This window comes from Heloderma suspectum, chromosome 11, assembly GCF_057233095.1.
Source record: "Heloderma suspectum isolate Gila_16-S chromosome 11, 16-S_ref, whole genome shotgun sequence".
In the NCBI taxonomy this organism is placed as follows: domain Eukaryota; kingdom Metazoa; phylum Chordata; class Lepidosauria; order Squamata; family Helodermatidae; genus Heloderma; species Heloderma suspectum.
In genome coordinates this window covers 15479750-15495657 of record NC_139468.1, presented here as the reverse complement: position 1 = coordinate 15495657, position 15908 = coordinate 15479750, and the positions used below count along the sequence as shown (strand labels likewise).

Genomic DNA, 15908 nt, shown 5'->3' with positions numbered 1-15908 from the left:
CCGGTCCCCTTCTTTCCCTTGGATTGAACACCCGAAGCGGCGCCGATCCATCCTTCCGGGTTTTCCTTCTCTCTCGCTCACTCAAGGCGGAGTTCGGGAATGTCCGTGAGAGAGAAAGAACGGGGCGGGGGGGGGGGGCGGAGGAAAAGGGAGAGCGCGTGCACGCGCGCGAGGAAAAGTGTGTGTGTGTGGGGGGGGGAAGTGGGAAGAACGAGGTGACAGCGCGGCTGCCGCTTCTCCGCGCCAAGGCTCGCGTGGCGTAGGGAGCTGCGCGCGCACGCACGGACGGCCGGCCTGCCGGCCGCTCGCCCACTCTTCCTTACGCTCCGCCAACTCCCCCCTCCGTTGTGTCCCTCCTCTGGAATTCTGTCAGCTCAGCTCAGCTCCGCGCGCGCTCGGCCGACGACGGCCGGAGGGGCGCGCGCGGGCTGCGCGAGGGGGGGAAAGGAGGGCGGTTGGTCGCGTGAGGGGAGGGAGAGGAGCGCGCGCGCACGCGCGTGTGAGAGCCAGCCAGCCAGCCAGGCTGTTGCTCCTCCTGCCGCCGCGGCGGCGGCTGTGTGTATATCTATGTATGTTGTGTGTGCGTGCGTGTGTGTATGAGAGAGAGAGAGAGAGAGAGAGAGAGGAGCGAGAGCAGGAGCCCGGCGGTGGGACCGACCCGCCATGGAGTAACCCGGCGAGCGTCGTGTGTGCGGCCGCCACAACCGTCTCCTCCTCGCCCTCCTTCCGTGTGGGCGTTTATTCTCGGGGCGCCTCAGAGAGAGAGAGAGAGAGAGAGAGAGAGAGGGACCTGTGACTGAGGCGGCTGAGGAGGAGGTGCTGCCGGGGGAAGGGGCCGCCGCCGCCGCCGCCGCCGCCGGGCCCCCCCCCTCCCCTCCCCTCCCCTCCCCTCCCTATCGTCGCTGTTCGAGGGGGCGAGCGATGGCGGCGCGGGGAGCTCGGCGGCTTCTCCTCGGCTCCCTCTGGGTCGTGCTTCTCTTCGGGCAGCGCCCCGAGTCGAGCGCCGCCGCCGCCGCCGCCGCCAGGAGCAGCTCCTCGCCGCAGCAGAACCTCCCGCCCGCAGGTGAGCCCCTCAGGCCGGCGGAGGGGAGGGGAGGGGAGGGGAGGGGGGAAGAGCCTGCGCGCGCCTGGACTTGTGCCCCCCCCCTTAATTTAAAGCGGCTCGGCGTTTCCCCGCGTGGGGTGAGGAGTGTCGGGGGGGGGGGGGTTCCCGCTGGCACGTCGTGGGGAAGGGCTGCTGTTGCTGCGTCGAGTTCCGATAAACCGCGGTGGCCGAGGGCCACGGAGGGGCTTGGCTCTCCCGGCGGCAGGGCGCGTGTGTGCGCGCCCGGTGTCTTTCCTTTTGCATTTATAATTTATGCCAGGGGCGGGGGAGCGGGCGGAATCCCCCTCCCCAAACCACAAACAAACAAACAAGCGGGGTCTTGTCTTGCACGCCTCTGAGCAGAGGGAGTCTTGTTTATAGATTGGATGTGGAGGAGCTGTTGCTGCAGCGGCAGCAGACAGCGGCCTTGCGCAGCCCGCTAGGAATGGGCAGTGATTTCCCCCCTCTGGCTTCACCTTTGCAGTTGCGTGTGTGTTTTAGGCGGGGGCTTTTGTCGCTAGAGTAGTGAAAGGGGACTTGGAGATCCAGGCAGCTCTGTGTGTGTGTGTGTGTGTGTGTCCGTGCGTATGTGTGAGTGAGAGAGAGAATATGAGAGGCTTAGAAAAGGGGGCTCTCCGACATAAATCTGTTCCTGGATATTTAAAGGCACTTTTCTCCCCTTTACCCCCTTGCGGCTGTGGTGATGGTGGGAGAAGATCCGTTCCACTTGTAAGAGTCGTATTGGACACGTTTCATGTACCAGTAGAGGCCACTGCACACCTCCGTAGTAGGCAGTTACAACAACTTACTCGTGCCATCTACTGTGCTGTACAGGAAGGAGAGGGGAGCCCCTGCAAAACCATTCTCTCAGTTCCGTATTCATCAATGAATGCTTCACCAAGAACAACCCTCCTCCTCTGCAGTGATTGAATTTGGTGAGAGGAAATCTCTTGAAATTTAAAGGGAAAGGAGCTGAACCTTTGGTGCATGTGGTTGACTGTCAGAAAACCATCAACCCACTGTCCACAGCTGTATTTTTGCTGGTGGAAACCATATCAGATGCAATTCCATAAATGTTAAGCATGCGTAAGTTCTGTTGGATTCAGTGGTATTCAGTTATACCCAACTGACATCAATGGGATGTGCAGTGTGATTCTGTGCATGTTTACTCCAGTAAATTCCACTGTGCTCCATGGAGCTTATTCCTAGGTAAGCTTACATAGGTTTTCAATCTGATTGTGTTTATATGGGCAGTTAGTGTGCTGCCTGTACTTTCATGAGTAGTGAATTAAATTACAGCCATACACTATATGAAGCTGCTGTTTTACAGTCATGGGTTTGCATTTGGGAAAACTGATATTAAGTAAAAAGTAGAAAATTAACCAGTTGATTTTTTTTTATTGTTCAAAAAATCTTATTCTCAGAAGCACTGCAAAATACATTTCCCACCACTATTGTTCAATATCTGGCACTAGGAAGAAAGTTGTGATTGCATTTGACATTTTTTGTTGATCTTATCTCCCACCTATTATGTTTGTAGTTTTGTTCAACTTCTTTGGTGTGCTTAATATTCTGCCATAAATGTATATCCTGTGGTTATGGGCTATTGCTGAAACAATTTAATGTGAATCTGAACAAAATGAGAGGTAGTAGAAAAGATAGCTGAACACATTTTGGCAATGTCCAGGGTGTGCACACCAGGAAAGCTGACTATAGTAGCTTGTATTCTGTCACCACATTGGAGAAGGCTGATTTATTCACCATAAATAACAAGTTGATTGTTTTGGGAAATGTCTTGAAGGATTACAAGGCTACAAAGAACTGGGGTAAATAATACAATTTTAAATTTTGTAAAACATTGTATCTAGATCATGTCTTATGATGTGGTTCATCTTACTAACAAGTTTCAAGTTTAGATGTGGGTGGAAGTGTATTGGAAAGACGTTCTGGAGTGGGAAAAGAGATGTGGGTGTAGTTGTATGAGTTAAACCAATTTAAGAGGACTTTCTTTTATCAGTGGCCTAGGACTATGAGAATAATTTTATAAGCAGAACTTTCCATAGGTGGTAATATCTGTAGGCTAGATAATGCTAGTATTTTGGAAACATAGATTCATGTTCCTGGCTGCTCCATGAAGTTGCCCATCTCCAAATCAAAGCGTGAGTGAAATGTATGAAAAGCCAATGGAATTCCTACAGTCCAACATTCCATCCTGTGTTCAGCTTGGCTTGCTCTGTGCTGGAATGCTGGTCTCTCTTATGAGGGAAACTTCTTGCCCCAAGTTTTGACTACTCAAATGTAAAAATGGGGGAATATGTATCCCAATTGTCACCTTTCTGGGTGTCCTGGAAGTACCCACAAGCAGTAACTTCAAAATTGGATGGGGAGGAATAGGCTGAAGCTGAACCCTGACAAGACCGAGGTACTTTTGGTGGGAGACAAGAGGAGGCTGGGGGATGTTGACCTGGTGTTGAATGGGGTACGGCTACCCTTGGAAGACCAGGTCCGCAGCCTGGGGGTCATTTTGGACTCCCAGCTGTCCATGGAGGCTCAGGTGTCAGCTGTGAGCTGGACAGCGCTGTATCAACTCCATCTGATACGGCGGCTGCGCCCCTTCCTTCCCGACCATCTGCTCCCATCGGTAGTACATGCCCTGGTCTCCTCTCGTTTAGACTACTGTAATGCGCTCTACGTGGGGTTACCCTTGAAGACGGTTCGGAAACTGCAGCTGGTACAGAACGCGGCGGCTCGCCTGATTAAAGGCAGCCGCCGGCAAGATCACATCACTCCAGTGCTGAAGGAGTTGCACTGGTTACCAGTTGTTTTCCGGGCCAAATTCAAGGTGTTGGTTTTGACCTTTAAAACCCTATATGGTTCCGGCCCAGCCTATCTTAAGGAGCGCCTCCAGCAGAACCAGACAGGCCGCTTAACAAGATCAGCCTCAGATAGCCTTCTCTCTGTCCCATCAGCCAGGACAGCTAGACTGGTGGGGACGAGGGAGAGGGCCTTTTCTGTGGTGGCCCCCACTCTGTGGAACTCCCTCCCTAGGGAACTCCGTCATGCCCCCTCTTTAATGAGCTTCCGTCATGCATTAAAAACGTTGTTGTTCAGGCAAGCATTTGGGGTGGGTTAGGGTATTTTAGAAAATGTTTTTATTGTAGAATTTTATTGTTTTAAACTGTTTTTATTGTATGTTGTACATCGCCCAGAGTGGCTGGGTGACCAGCCAGATGGGCGATTAATAAATTTAATAATAAAATAAAAAAAATTGTGTGCCATGAGCAAACAGCTAGTGTTTTGCAAGACATATTTTCAGTACAAGCTCCCATGAGCCTCAGTGCATAGTCCTGTGGAGGAGGTTAGTGTTGTGCTGCATGAATCACTGCTCTGGGTGTCTCTTCCTCCAATTAGACTTCCTGGGAGGTAGACAGTTCTATTGTTTCATTGAATTTGCAGTGACTGAATGAACCAATTGTGTCTCATGTAGCAGAATTGCCTGCCCTTGGAGGTAGGCTGCCTGTTGACTCTGAATAAGTCACTCATTTGACTTTGTCTCCTTCCAATCTGGAGTCACCTACAGATGACTGACATGCAGAAACACAGGGTGGTGGGCTTTTCTGAAGGTGGGTAATTATTCTTACACATTCAAAAAAAAAATTTTTTGGGTAGAAGAGTGAAGTGTGTCTTCAGTTTTAATTCAGAAAAACGTGCCATGGCTAACAGAACTTTGTGAAACTCAGCCTTAACCATTTAGGGGCACATTTTGAGTTACACGGTTCTGGGATGGGTTTTACACGAGTCTGAAAAGGAGACATTTATAGTAATCAGGATGTCTTGGGCTATTTACGATTTATTTACATTATTTATATGTTTTTCTATAACAAGTCTTCTGGGTGGCCTCCAACATAAAAATAACAATCAAGTTACAAGAAATGTATAATTTAAGAAACAAAAGCACAACAATAAAATCAGAAGAGTCAATTAAAACAGAGCTGGAACAGTTAAGGACACAATCCTATGGCTGCTAGACAGCGGCTAGATGGTCATAGATGGTTCGGTTTTCAGGAACTGACCTTGGAGCCTGTGCTCCGAGGTTCGTTCCTGGAAAACTGCCTCTCCTCCCTCGTCGCCTCATAGGTGGCGTGGATCGTCCCCAGGCTCCAAACCTGGAAGAGCAGCATGGAGCAGGGCAAAAGCAAGCTTTCCCAGGGGCGGGGTGGGGAGTGCAGAAGTGCCAGTACGATGCTTCCTATGCATTGTCTGGCCTCCCCCCTCCAAAGTCCCACGGCTAGACAGTCCAAATTGGCTGTCTAGCCACGAATGCAGGGCGGCCAGAGCACAGAGGAGAAGATCCCCTCCATGCTCTGCCCACCTTGCATTGGATAGGTGGTCACCTCCGAGTTTGGAGGCGGCCGCCTATGCTGATAGGATTGTTCCTAAAAGCAGAGAGCAGAGGGATTAGAAACCTATAGAGCTAAAACCACAACATAGTTTAAAAGGCCTTAGAAAACTAAAAAAAAAAAATATTTGTCTGATGCTGAAAAGACATTAGAGTAGGTGCCAGGTAGGCCACTGTGGGGTGGTCATTCCACCACAGGGAGAAGACTACTAAAAAGGCCCTTGTAGCCATGCATCATAGTTCCCTAGACAGGGGCACTCTGAGAAGGCCTTATGATTATGATGATATTAAGGTTCAGGTAGGTACAAGGTCCCAAACTTTGATGTCCTTTAAAGGTCAGAACCAGGACTTTGAGATAGACCTGCAAATGGATTGGGAGCTCGTGAATACGAAGTATTGGCCTAGTATATTCGTAATGCCATATTTTGTATCAGCTGAAATTTCCAGACTGTTTTCAAAGGCAGCCCCATGTACAATGCATTACACTAATTCAAATGTGGAATTACTAGAATATGGATTACTGAAGCCAGTCTGTCTCTGTCCAGTTAAGGTCATAGAGTGGAAGTAGTGGAGAGCATGCCACTCACCCCTAACCCAGTTAGCCTCTACAGAAGAATGCCATGGTTGATGGTACTGAAAGCCACCGAGAGTTCTAAGAGAGTCAGTGGTTGCCCTACCTGACAGGGTGACCAAAGCAGTTTCAGGGACAAAACTAGGCCATGGTTTTTAGTTTCAGAAATCAGTTTCATCCAAGAGTGCCTGGCACTGGCTGGCAACTGCTTGCTCAAGCACCTTGTCTTTACTGCGATATGGTCATTGTTGTACTCAATTTTAAAAAATATTTGGAAATGGGACCTTTCTCTCTCAAAAGGAAAAAAGAAAAAAGACTCAATTCATACTCTAAAATGGTTAAGGAATTTCTAGGCCACCCAGGAAGCTGAAACCTGGTAGCCTAAATACCCAGTTGACATTGAAGTTCTATACACCTTTCCTTCAGAATGAGGGGCATTAAGTGTATCTCAAAATGGTTAAGTGACCCTGTAATAACTTAAGACTTTACATGATACATGTGGTTTGGGGGTCTCTTGCAATCTGTTTGGGTAGGAGATGTCATGGAACCCTTGGTAGCAAGCTGTGACATGTTTATGATACTGTTTGAGGATAAAAATCACCAAGTCCAGTCAATAACTTGCATGTTTGAACCTTGCCTCTGCTGGCTTGCTGGGTCTAGGAGGTGGTAAATTCCTTGTTAGAGTAGGGCTAGTTCCAGCTTTTTTAAACGAGGTGATAGTATGACTACTCCTGAAAAGACCTTCCTTAGACCCAGGAGAGCATAAAAGTTCAGGCCAATAGCTAATGGTCCCTTCTGAAGAACATAAGATAAGCCATGCTGGATCAGACTAAATCCTTGTCAGGAGCGCCCTAGTTGCCTCTTGCAGTACCCACCAATAGCCAACTCAGGACACAGACGACGAGGAATTCTTTCTGAGCCTTTATTCCTTTATTACTTTATGACTCTTTCAGAATACTAGTAGCTAGTGCCAAAGCAAGGAACAGCACTGGGGAAAGATAGTTGAGTAGCCTAAGCTCCAGGTAAGGCAGTTGGTCCTCGTTTGAAGGAGAATCACGGGAAGTCCCTGAACTTATGGGCTAGGGAGAGATCCTCCCTCTTTCCCTTGGGTCCTTGGGACGTGACCGTTGTTTGCGTGCCAAACGAGCGCTACGCCTCCTTTCGGCGCCCTCCATCTGTCGTCGCTCCCTGCGTCTGCGCCATGCGTCCAGCAAGCCCCCCTCCAGCGTGCTCTCACTGCCAGGGTCACTATCTATCCCAGGAATGCTGGCAGGAGGAATCTCTGCCAGCTGCTGTGCTTGTGAGAGATGAGCGAGCTCCTCCCACGGATTGCTGTTCCGCCTCAGAATCAGAACTGCTCTGGGGCTCTATTGGCTCATTTTCCACCCTGACAATCCCCCTCTAGTCCAGCAATCTGTTCACACCATTGCTGACTAGATGCCTCTGGTAAAACCACAAACAGGACATGAGTGCAATAGCACCCCCACAGTCAAGATCCGCAACAACTGGTATAAAGAGGCATTCTGGCTAATACTGGAGGTTAGGTATAGCCATCATGCCTAGTAGCCATTGATAGTGTTATCCTTCATGAATTTGTCTAATCCCTGTTTAAACCATCCAAGTTGGTGGCCAACACTACATCTTGTGGTGACGAATGCCATAGTTTAGCTGTACATTGTGAATAAGTAATTTCTTTTGTCTATCCTGGTACTCCCACCACTCAGCTTCTTTAGATGATCCTGGGTTCTAGTATGAGAGAGGGAGAAAAACTTTTCTCTATCCACACCATACTTAATTTTGTACACCTCTATCACGTCCCCCCTTACCTGCCTTTTTTCTAAGCTAAGAAGCCCCCCAAATTATAACCTTTCCTCGTATGAGAGTTGCTCCAGTCTGTTGATCATCTTGGTTTCTTTATTGTTTTTTGCACGTTTTTCAGCTGTATAATATTTTTTTGAGTTGAGGTTACCAGAACTGTACACAGTATTCCAAGATTTGCACCATAGATTTGTATATGGGCATTATGATATTAGCAGTTTTATCGTTTATTCCTTTCCTAATGATCTCCAACAAGAATTGGTTCTGGTCCTGTGTGTGTCTAGGAAGTGGGAGAAGCCGGTTGACTGGGTTCCAGTGGCTCCTTCTCTCCAGATTGCTCCCCTCAAAAATAGCTCTTGATTTCAGTCAAGACAGTTAACAATGGCTCTTAAACTAAAGTAGTACCTGGCAACTGTTGTAAGATAGCACTTGAGGAATGCTGAGGCAGCAAAGGACAGTAGATTACTGGAGCTATGTGGTTTGGGGCTCATATCCTAATGTCCCTTACTGTTTGGGTTGTTGCTGTCATTTGCCCAAAGGACAAGATGGGGGTTTATCATGTCATGGAGGCTGAGCACTCCAAGTTTTTTCCCTTGTTCCTCAGTGGTATCAGTAAAGTAGAGGAGGATGGGAGACTGGTGGAAGAATTCTTTTTCCCACTATCAGTCATCACTGTGTTTGTTGCCATTATAACAAATGGAGCCAAGCTAGTGGATGAGATGAGTAGCATTGTGGAGTGGAAGTGAGGTGAAGGACTGAAACTCTCCTCTTCCACATGTCCAACTTGATTATCCTTTTAGTAGATGTAGAGGTAAATTCCAAACATTCTGTCATACGCAACACAGACTGAGGCTATGCTGATGAAGAGGTGGGGGTTCTACAATAGATGTAGACTTGATTATCAGTGCCTGGGTCAGTAAGGGCACCCACCCTTAGTGCATCCCTTGGCTTTGTCCCATAAGTTTCGGTTGCCATTCACCGTATGGGGAGGGGGAAGTCAGCTGTTTTGCTTGGGGGCACTGTTGCAGTGAGGGTGAAACTTGTCTTCCGGCTCTACATTGAGTGACCAGCTTTTGAGGACAAAGAACACTTCCCATAAGGATAGGCATTATAGGTGTTTTGCTAATCTATATGTAAAAAACAAACAGAGAGATCCCAACACTTTCAACATTCTGTCACCCCCTAAGAGCTAGAAATGGAATCTAGGGCAGGGTTATGTTGAATGGGCTTGATTGGGAAGAGGCAGTGTGTTTCTGATGCTTCATTGCATCCTCTAAACTAGGATTGTTTGGGTGTTGCTGAGGGAGATATTTATTAGAGGCAATGGGACAGGACCAGATTTGAATGAGCAGGCCTGTCTCTGCTCTATGCTTTGCCTGATGCAATGCCCTCGGTGACCGGAGACAAGATGGGAATTCTCCATTATTCCCTTGTCTGTCAAACCTGATGTGCTTCTTACTAGTTTTTTAATCAATGAGTTGGTCCCCGTAGTCTGTCCTTGTCTCCCACTAGTTATACCTTAATAGTTAAGAGGTCCTGAAGATATGCTTTCGCTTTGTAAATTTAAAACACGTCAGTGGATCATGGGCATTCTGGGGGTGGGGAGCTGACTAGAGCTAGGCAGAAATTAGCCTAGTCCTAGTCAAGAGCGAGAGGCTGTGTGATTTTTGTTTGTCAGAAGTACAACATTTCCTGCCTGCCTGCCTGCCTGCCTTCCTTCATTTATTTATTAAATTTATTAATCACCCATCTGGCTGGTCACCCAGCCACTCTGGGCGATGTACAAAGTATATAATAAAACAGTTTAAAACAAATGTATACAGTAAAAACATTTTCTAAAACACCCTAACCCACCCCAAATGCTTGCCTGAACAACCACATTTTTAATGTACAGCGGAAGCTCATTAAAGAGGGGGCATGGCGGAGTTCCCTAAGGAGGGAGTTCCACAGAGTGGGGGCCACCACAGAAAATGCCCTCTCCCTCGTCCCCACCAGTCTAGCTGTCCTGGCTGATAGGACAGAGAGAAGGCCATCTGAGGCTGATCTTGTTAAGCGGCCTGTCTGGTGTTGCTGGAGGCGCTCCTTGCGGTAGGCTGAGCCGGAGCCATATAGGGTTTTAAAGGTCAAAACCAACACCTTGAATTTGGCCTGGAAAACAACTGGTAACCAGTGCAACTCCTTCAGCACTGGAGTGATGTGATCTTGCCGGCGGCTGCCTTTAATCAGGCGAGCTGCCGCGTTCTGTACCAGCTGCAGTTTCCGAACCGTCTTCAAGGGTAACCCCACGTAGAGCGCATTACAGTAGTCTAAACGAGAGGAGACCAGGGCATGTACTACCGATGGGAGCAGATGGTCGGGAAGGAAGGGGTGCAGCCGCCGTATCAGATGGAGTTGATACAGCGCTGTCCGGCTCACAACTGACACCTGAGCCTCCATGGACAGCTGGGAGTCCAAATGACCCCCAGGCTGCGGATCTGGTCTTCCAAGGGTAGCCGTACCCCATTCAACACCAGGTCAGCATCCCTCAGCCTCCTCTTGTCTCCCACCAAAAGTACCTCGGTCTTGTCAGGGTTCAGCTTATTCCTTCCCATCCAGCCACTCACTGTCTCCAGACATTTGGACAGGGATTCCACGGCCATCCTTGGTGAAGATTTGAACGAGAGGTAGAGCTGTGTGTCATCCGCATATTGATTACATTTGGATGGCCGTTTTAATGTGCTTATTTTGTCACTTAGAAGTACCCCCAAATACCTTTAGGTTAAGTCATAAAGCCTATGGATGAAACCTCTACTATTTGGTGTAGAAAAGTGCCCTGATGCGTAAAATATAGTCTGACATGTTTGTAGGGAGCCTTCTTAAATCAGAAACCCTTTTCACATCAGAAGGCTCTTTAAGATCCACTATATTTTACAAAATAAGACAGTGGACTCAGACACTTAGAGCAAATATATTTTCTTGTCTAGAATAACAATGTACATTAAAATGGTATGTCAGCTCTGTCTATTGACCATCAAATAGTTTTGATGTCAGTAGGCCAGGAGAATCGCCAAATTGGATTTTTAGTTTTCCAAGCTGAACATGAAAAACACACACTTTCTATAGTGGCTATGAGTTCTGACCTTATTTTTCCTCTAGGGTTTGTTTTTGTAGGAAAAGTAAGCGGGGGGGGGGACGCTTCAGGTTTAAGGGTGTTTTCTGTCTTTTTTTTGTAAATGTCACAGCCACTGTGTTTTGTCTCTTGCTGTTTCCCCTTCCCCCTGCTTCATCCTTCCTTGTTTTATTGCTTCCAGTCAGGGATCATATTCTACAGGTGATGTCACAATGCTTTGTAGTTAGGTTTAATTATGTGCTGACATCACTAAGGGCAAATGAATGTTATTAAAGTGAGGGCAGTGTTTCTAGTACTAACTACATGGATGATCTGGGATTTTTCAAGGATTTTTCATCCCGTTTGCACTGTTCCCTGAAAAACTGCCAGAAAGGGCTGCCTTTCTTCAATTCTGATGAAGCCTTTCATGAAACTGTCCTCCCCATATCCCAATTTTAGATCAGTAATGTCTAGTACTATGCACAACAAATTCATTTACAGTAGGGCATTATCCAGCTTCACTTGAAGCTTTTTCTATCAGACACGTTCTGAAGTATAACTAGATTTTTTTTCATATGGGCATGCCATTAATCCTAGTAAAAAGAGTCCCATGTAGTCTTCAAAATCCACTATTTCCATGGCCGCTGTCAGGATTTGGTGCAGATGCTTTAATTGGAACAGACCCCTTAAATAGACCCCTTTTTATTTTCCCGCAGCAAATATTTCAAGTTCTTCATCATAGTTTCCCAGTAGCCTTGAAAGAAAGCCATTGGGTTATGAAATCCTTCAAGTTGCATCAAGGCACTAACAAACTGTGGAGCTTCTGCTTGTATGCTCTAGGCCTGTTTGGGTTTTTTTGCTTGCAATTATGAGGTCATGTATAACCATTATATAGGTCTGATGATACCCAGCTCTGTCATATTGCAGAGGTTCTGTTCTTTTGATAGCTACAGCCAGGAATATTAGAAGAAATTTGTGGTAGGGACCAGATCCTCTTCTTGCTAGATACTCTCAGTGAGTGGCTTCTAAATTCCATCCCACCCACACTGTTAATGTGAAGCAGTGACATAATCCAAAGTACACCATGAGTCTTGCTTGTGGCACAACTCTAGGGGAAACAAGCTTTTTGAACCATTGAGGGGACATTCAAAGTGTGGACAGCATCTTTAGCTGTTATAGCTCTGTGGCCTTTTGTGTGAAAATAAGGCAGATGGATTTGGTGGAGCATCATCAGTACTGCTAACTTGTACAGTGTATTGATATATAATATATATATATATATATATATATATATATATTTCATATTGATTGTTTCCACAAACTGATTGTAGTTGTTGAAAGCAACTAGTGTGGCAGTCTTTAGTAGCCACGCTATAGGGAGCTCTCCAGCATCTCCACATTGCAATTAGCTGAACTAGAAGTGATGCAGCAGCAGTGATGGCTGGACATACCAACACATCATCCCTCCCTATAAAAGTTGCTCCCAGGCAGGGACAGAGAACCTAGTGGATTCTGTAGAGTTCTAATGTTGGGGTTTGAGGCAAAGAGCTGTACTGACAGGGCAGAGGAAGTGCCTACCTGAGGGAATGCGCAAAAGGTGATGTTTAGCTGCACATTACCAAGAACACATGGCTGCTGTCTGAAATGGCAGCCCTGTGTCAGTCCCTCTCCCCGCTGCCCCTTCCGGGCCCTGCTATCCTCTTGTGATGAGTAAGACAGCTTACACTGAATCCTGATGTCATGACAGCACACATTTTCCCCATCCCCACCAGCAGCTGCCAATGGTATCTGGGTAGAGTTGTGGTTTTAATGTTTTAATGTTTTTATATTTTATATTGTTTTACTGTGTGCTTGTTGGTTTTAATTTTTGTGAACTGCCCAGAGATCTTCGGCTACTGGGTGGTATAGAAATGAAATGAAATAAATAAATACTTAAAATGAGACAGGCCCAGATGTCACAGCTATTAAGGAAGAGAGAGAATGGGGGCGGGGGGCCTTCAAGCAAACTGCTGCCAGTTAATGAGTTTCCACCCTTGTTGTTGTGATGGTGGAACATGGTGCTCATGGGTTACTGCCAGACTGGGGTTGTGCCCTCTGAGGTGGTGAAGAGACTGGGGCTGGTAGGAGAAGGCTCCCAGAGTGTGTTGGTGGTCTGAATTCATCAGGAGTTGTCCTCAGTTCACTTGCTGACTGAGAATGCAATTCTATGCATGTTTAGACAGAAAAAATGTCCTACATCATAGCTGGCTGGGGAATGCTGGGAGTTGTAGGACTTTTTTCTTTGTAAACGTGTTTAGGATTGTGCCCTTAAAGTGTCAGTTCTTTCTAAAATGCTTCAACTGTGCTGCAGCTGAAACAACATGATTGTCTATTGGGGCATACGTTGTCCTGCTCTTTGTAGCCATACTGTGCTGAAGATATACTTTGTAGACTTCACTCTTCAATAGGTGTGTGTGTGTGTGTGTGTGTGTGTGTATGTATAAATAAATTGGTTATGCAACCTTGTGCACTCCACATGTTTTGGAGTACAACTTCCATAAGCCCCAGTCAGCATGGTCAGTGGTCAGAATATGCACTGCTTAGCAGGGATGACTCATCCTATCTGAGTCAGGAGGGATGTAGGCTGCAAAGTATCATGGGAAGCCTCCCAGTTTGCATCTTTTCTGGCATAGATTGGACCTTCCCTCCCTTCTGTCCCTGTCACCCTCACAGATTCATCAAAAGTTGTGGCAGGAAGGGCCGAGTCTTTGGCAGAAAGCATGACAAGCCTCCAGTTGCATCACTGGAAGCCCACCATGACCTAAAGGCCTCTTAGATCTCCCCCCCCCAATTTGGTGTCCACAGCCTTCATGCAGAGCATAGAATGGGACAGAAAATATTGCAGCCCTCCAATGAATAGACCTAGTCTGGATCCACCCCAATACTTACTTTTACTAATCCAATACTGTATTAGTTTTTTTTACACCAATGCTGGGATGGTTGTTGGAGATGAGGAACCGAAGTTCAGGCATAGCAATTTACTGAAAGACCATATAGCAAGTCCATGGCAGTGAGCTCTTGTTTCCCATTTCTGAGGCCAACTGGTTTCCAATAACTCTAGGAATAGGAATGCTATATCCTTGATAGTATGATAGAGAAATACAGCCAACGGCAGGTAGGTGGCTTAATTTGAAAATGGAAAATGCTGAAGTATTGCTCTTTTCCTGCTGCATTTAGAATTATTGTAAAATAAAACTTTGTACTGGTAATTATGCCTTCAGTTGTACTAGTAAAGCTTTAAGCTTTTCATTGCTACTTTAAATGGTACCAATGTGTACTTTGTATAAAATGAAACTAGATGTGCCTCAGTTAAATGGCAAGTATGTCATGTATGTTAATAAAATGTACTAGTCATGGTATTCGTAGGGTTTTATTTTTTACCAACAAATGAAAACCACACTGGTGGCCTGGGTGCTTAAGTGGGCATTGAATATATGTGTTGATACAGTACTTCTGATAAACTAGTCAAACCTGAAATGGCCGAAGTAGGATGTGGCTTGTTCAAAACACACAGTGTGATTTAGATGAACTGGAATTTGTTGACATCTCATTATGAAACTTCAAAGGCCTAATTAAAGTAGCATTTACTAATGTGTTTCATAGCTTTACATTTATGCTGATCTTACCTAATGCCTTTCCCAGCCTTTGCACTCCCATTTGTTAAAAAAAAAATAAAAATCTACCAACCCTCCCCTATGGGTGTGCATCTCTTTTTCTCCTCTCCAAATCCGCAGTGCTGTTTGAAAGCCCAAATAGGCATCTCAAAAACCCTAAATCATACTGCTCAGTTGAGAAAATGGCAGTGCAGATTCTCAGTTGAGAAAATGGCAGTGCAGATCTGCTAGGGCGGGTGCATTTTTCAATTTTGCTTTCTCCCACCTTCTGATTTTTAAAATCTAAAGTTCTTTATCTCCTGAATATGAAGAACTTCGTTAATTTTGGTGTTAAATTATTTGTTTTCATTTTAAACAATGAAAATCCCCCCCCCCCATCTGCACCAGTCAAATTCAATAAATACAACTATTCCAGGCATGGAGAGGGCCATGATGTGCCTGCCTCCCATATAGCAGTTAAAGATGAGGAGGCTTTCAGAAAAAAGAAGTGGTAACACTAATTCAACACCAACATGGTTGAATGCACAGATATTCTAACCCAGACTTTCAAGAGCCAAGCACTCAAAGCCCTGGGCCTGGATAGACAAATCTGCCAGTTCTGACTTCTCCCACATTCATTTTGTTTTAATCTCAAGTTCTTTTGGTCCATGTAGAACTTTGTGAATTTTGGTAAATTCTTATCAAAGCTGAACTGAAAAGAAATTCTCACCTATCCCACTGCCTCCTTAAAATCAAGAAAATAGATGTGCCTAATAGTGATAGCTTTGTATTTCTGTTTTCAGGAGTAGTGTTGTCCAGTCCTTAAAATCCTCTCTGGATTTTAAAAGCCTAGGAAAAATTGGGAGTGCTTTTGGGTAGAGATGAATATTGCTATTCCCCAATAGTCTGTATTTCTCTCAAGGCTCTTATATTGATGATCAAAGTATAACAGTAACAACACAGGTAAATACAGGTTTTTAAAGCACTGAAGTGAAAGACAAAACATTACTATGCATTTACTCCTACACTTGCTGAATCATTACTACAAAATCTAATAATAGGAAACCAAATCAAAGTTGCTTGGGTCTTTTTCTTGTTGTACGGTCAATTTCTCACAGTACAGACATTCCGTCAATTGAAGAAGGCTGATTTGTTTTGCCTTTTTTGAGCTGCAAGGTATTTTGCAGCAGCTGATAAATAAACCAAATTGGCAGGTAATGAAATCCTATACTAGTTTTTCTTGTGGCATCCCACTTTGCTCTCAAATTATGAAGTGATCTAGGTAGGGAATCTGACCCCCTATTGTAATTAGATGA

General features: G+C 45.9%; 1 protein-coding gene across 4 annotated transcripts in view; it reads left to right on the top strand.

Moving 5' to 3' along the window:
- The first annotated feature begins 184 nt into the window (after window positions 1–184).
- The window catches only part of NEO1 (neogenin 1), a 165859-nt gene continuing 150135 nt past the window's right edge, over window positions 185–15908 (top strand). For all 4 annotated transcript variants that reach the window (XM_084816935.1, XM_084816934.1, XM_084816933.1 and 1 more), the window contains exon 1: window positions 185–1063. In XM_084816935.1, coding sequence (XP_084673061.1) covers window positions 922–1063 — 142 coding nt within the window. In that variant the 5' untranslated portion in view covers window positions 185–921. The remainder of the gene's footprint in view (window positions 1064–15908) is intronic.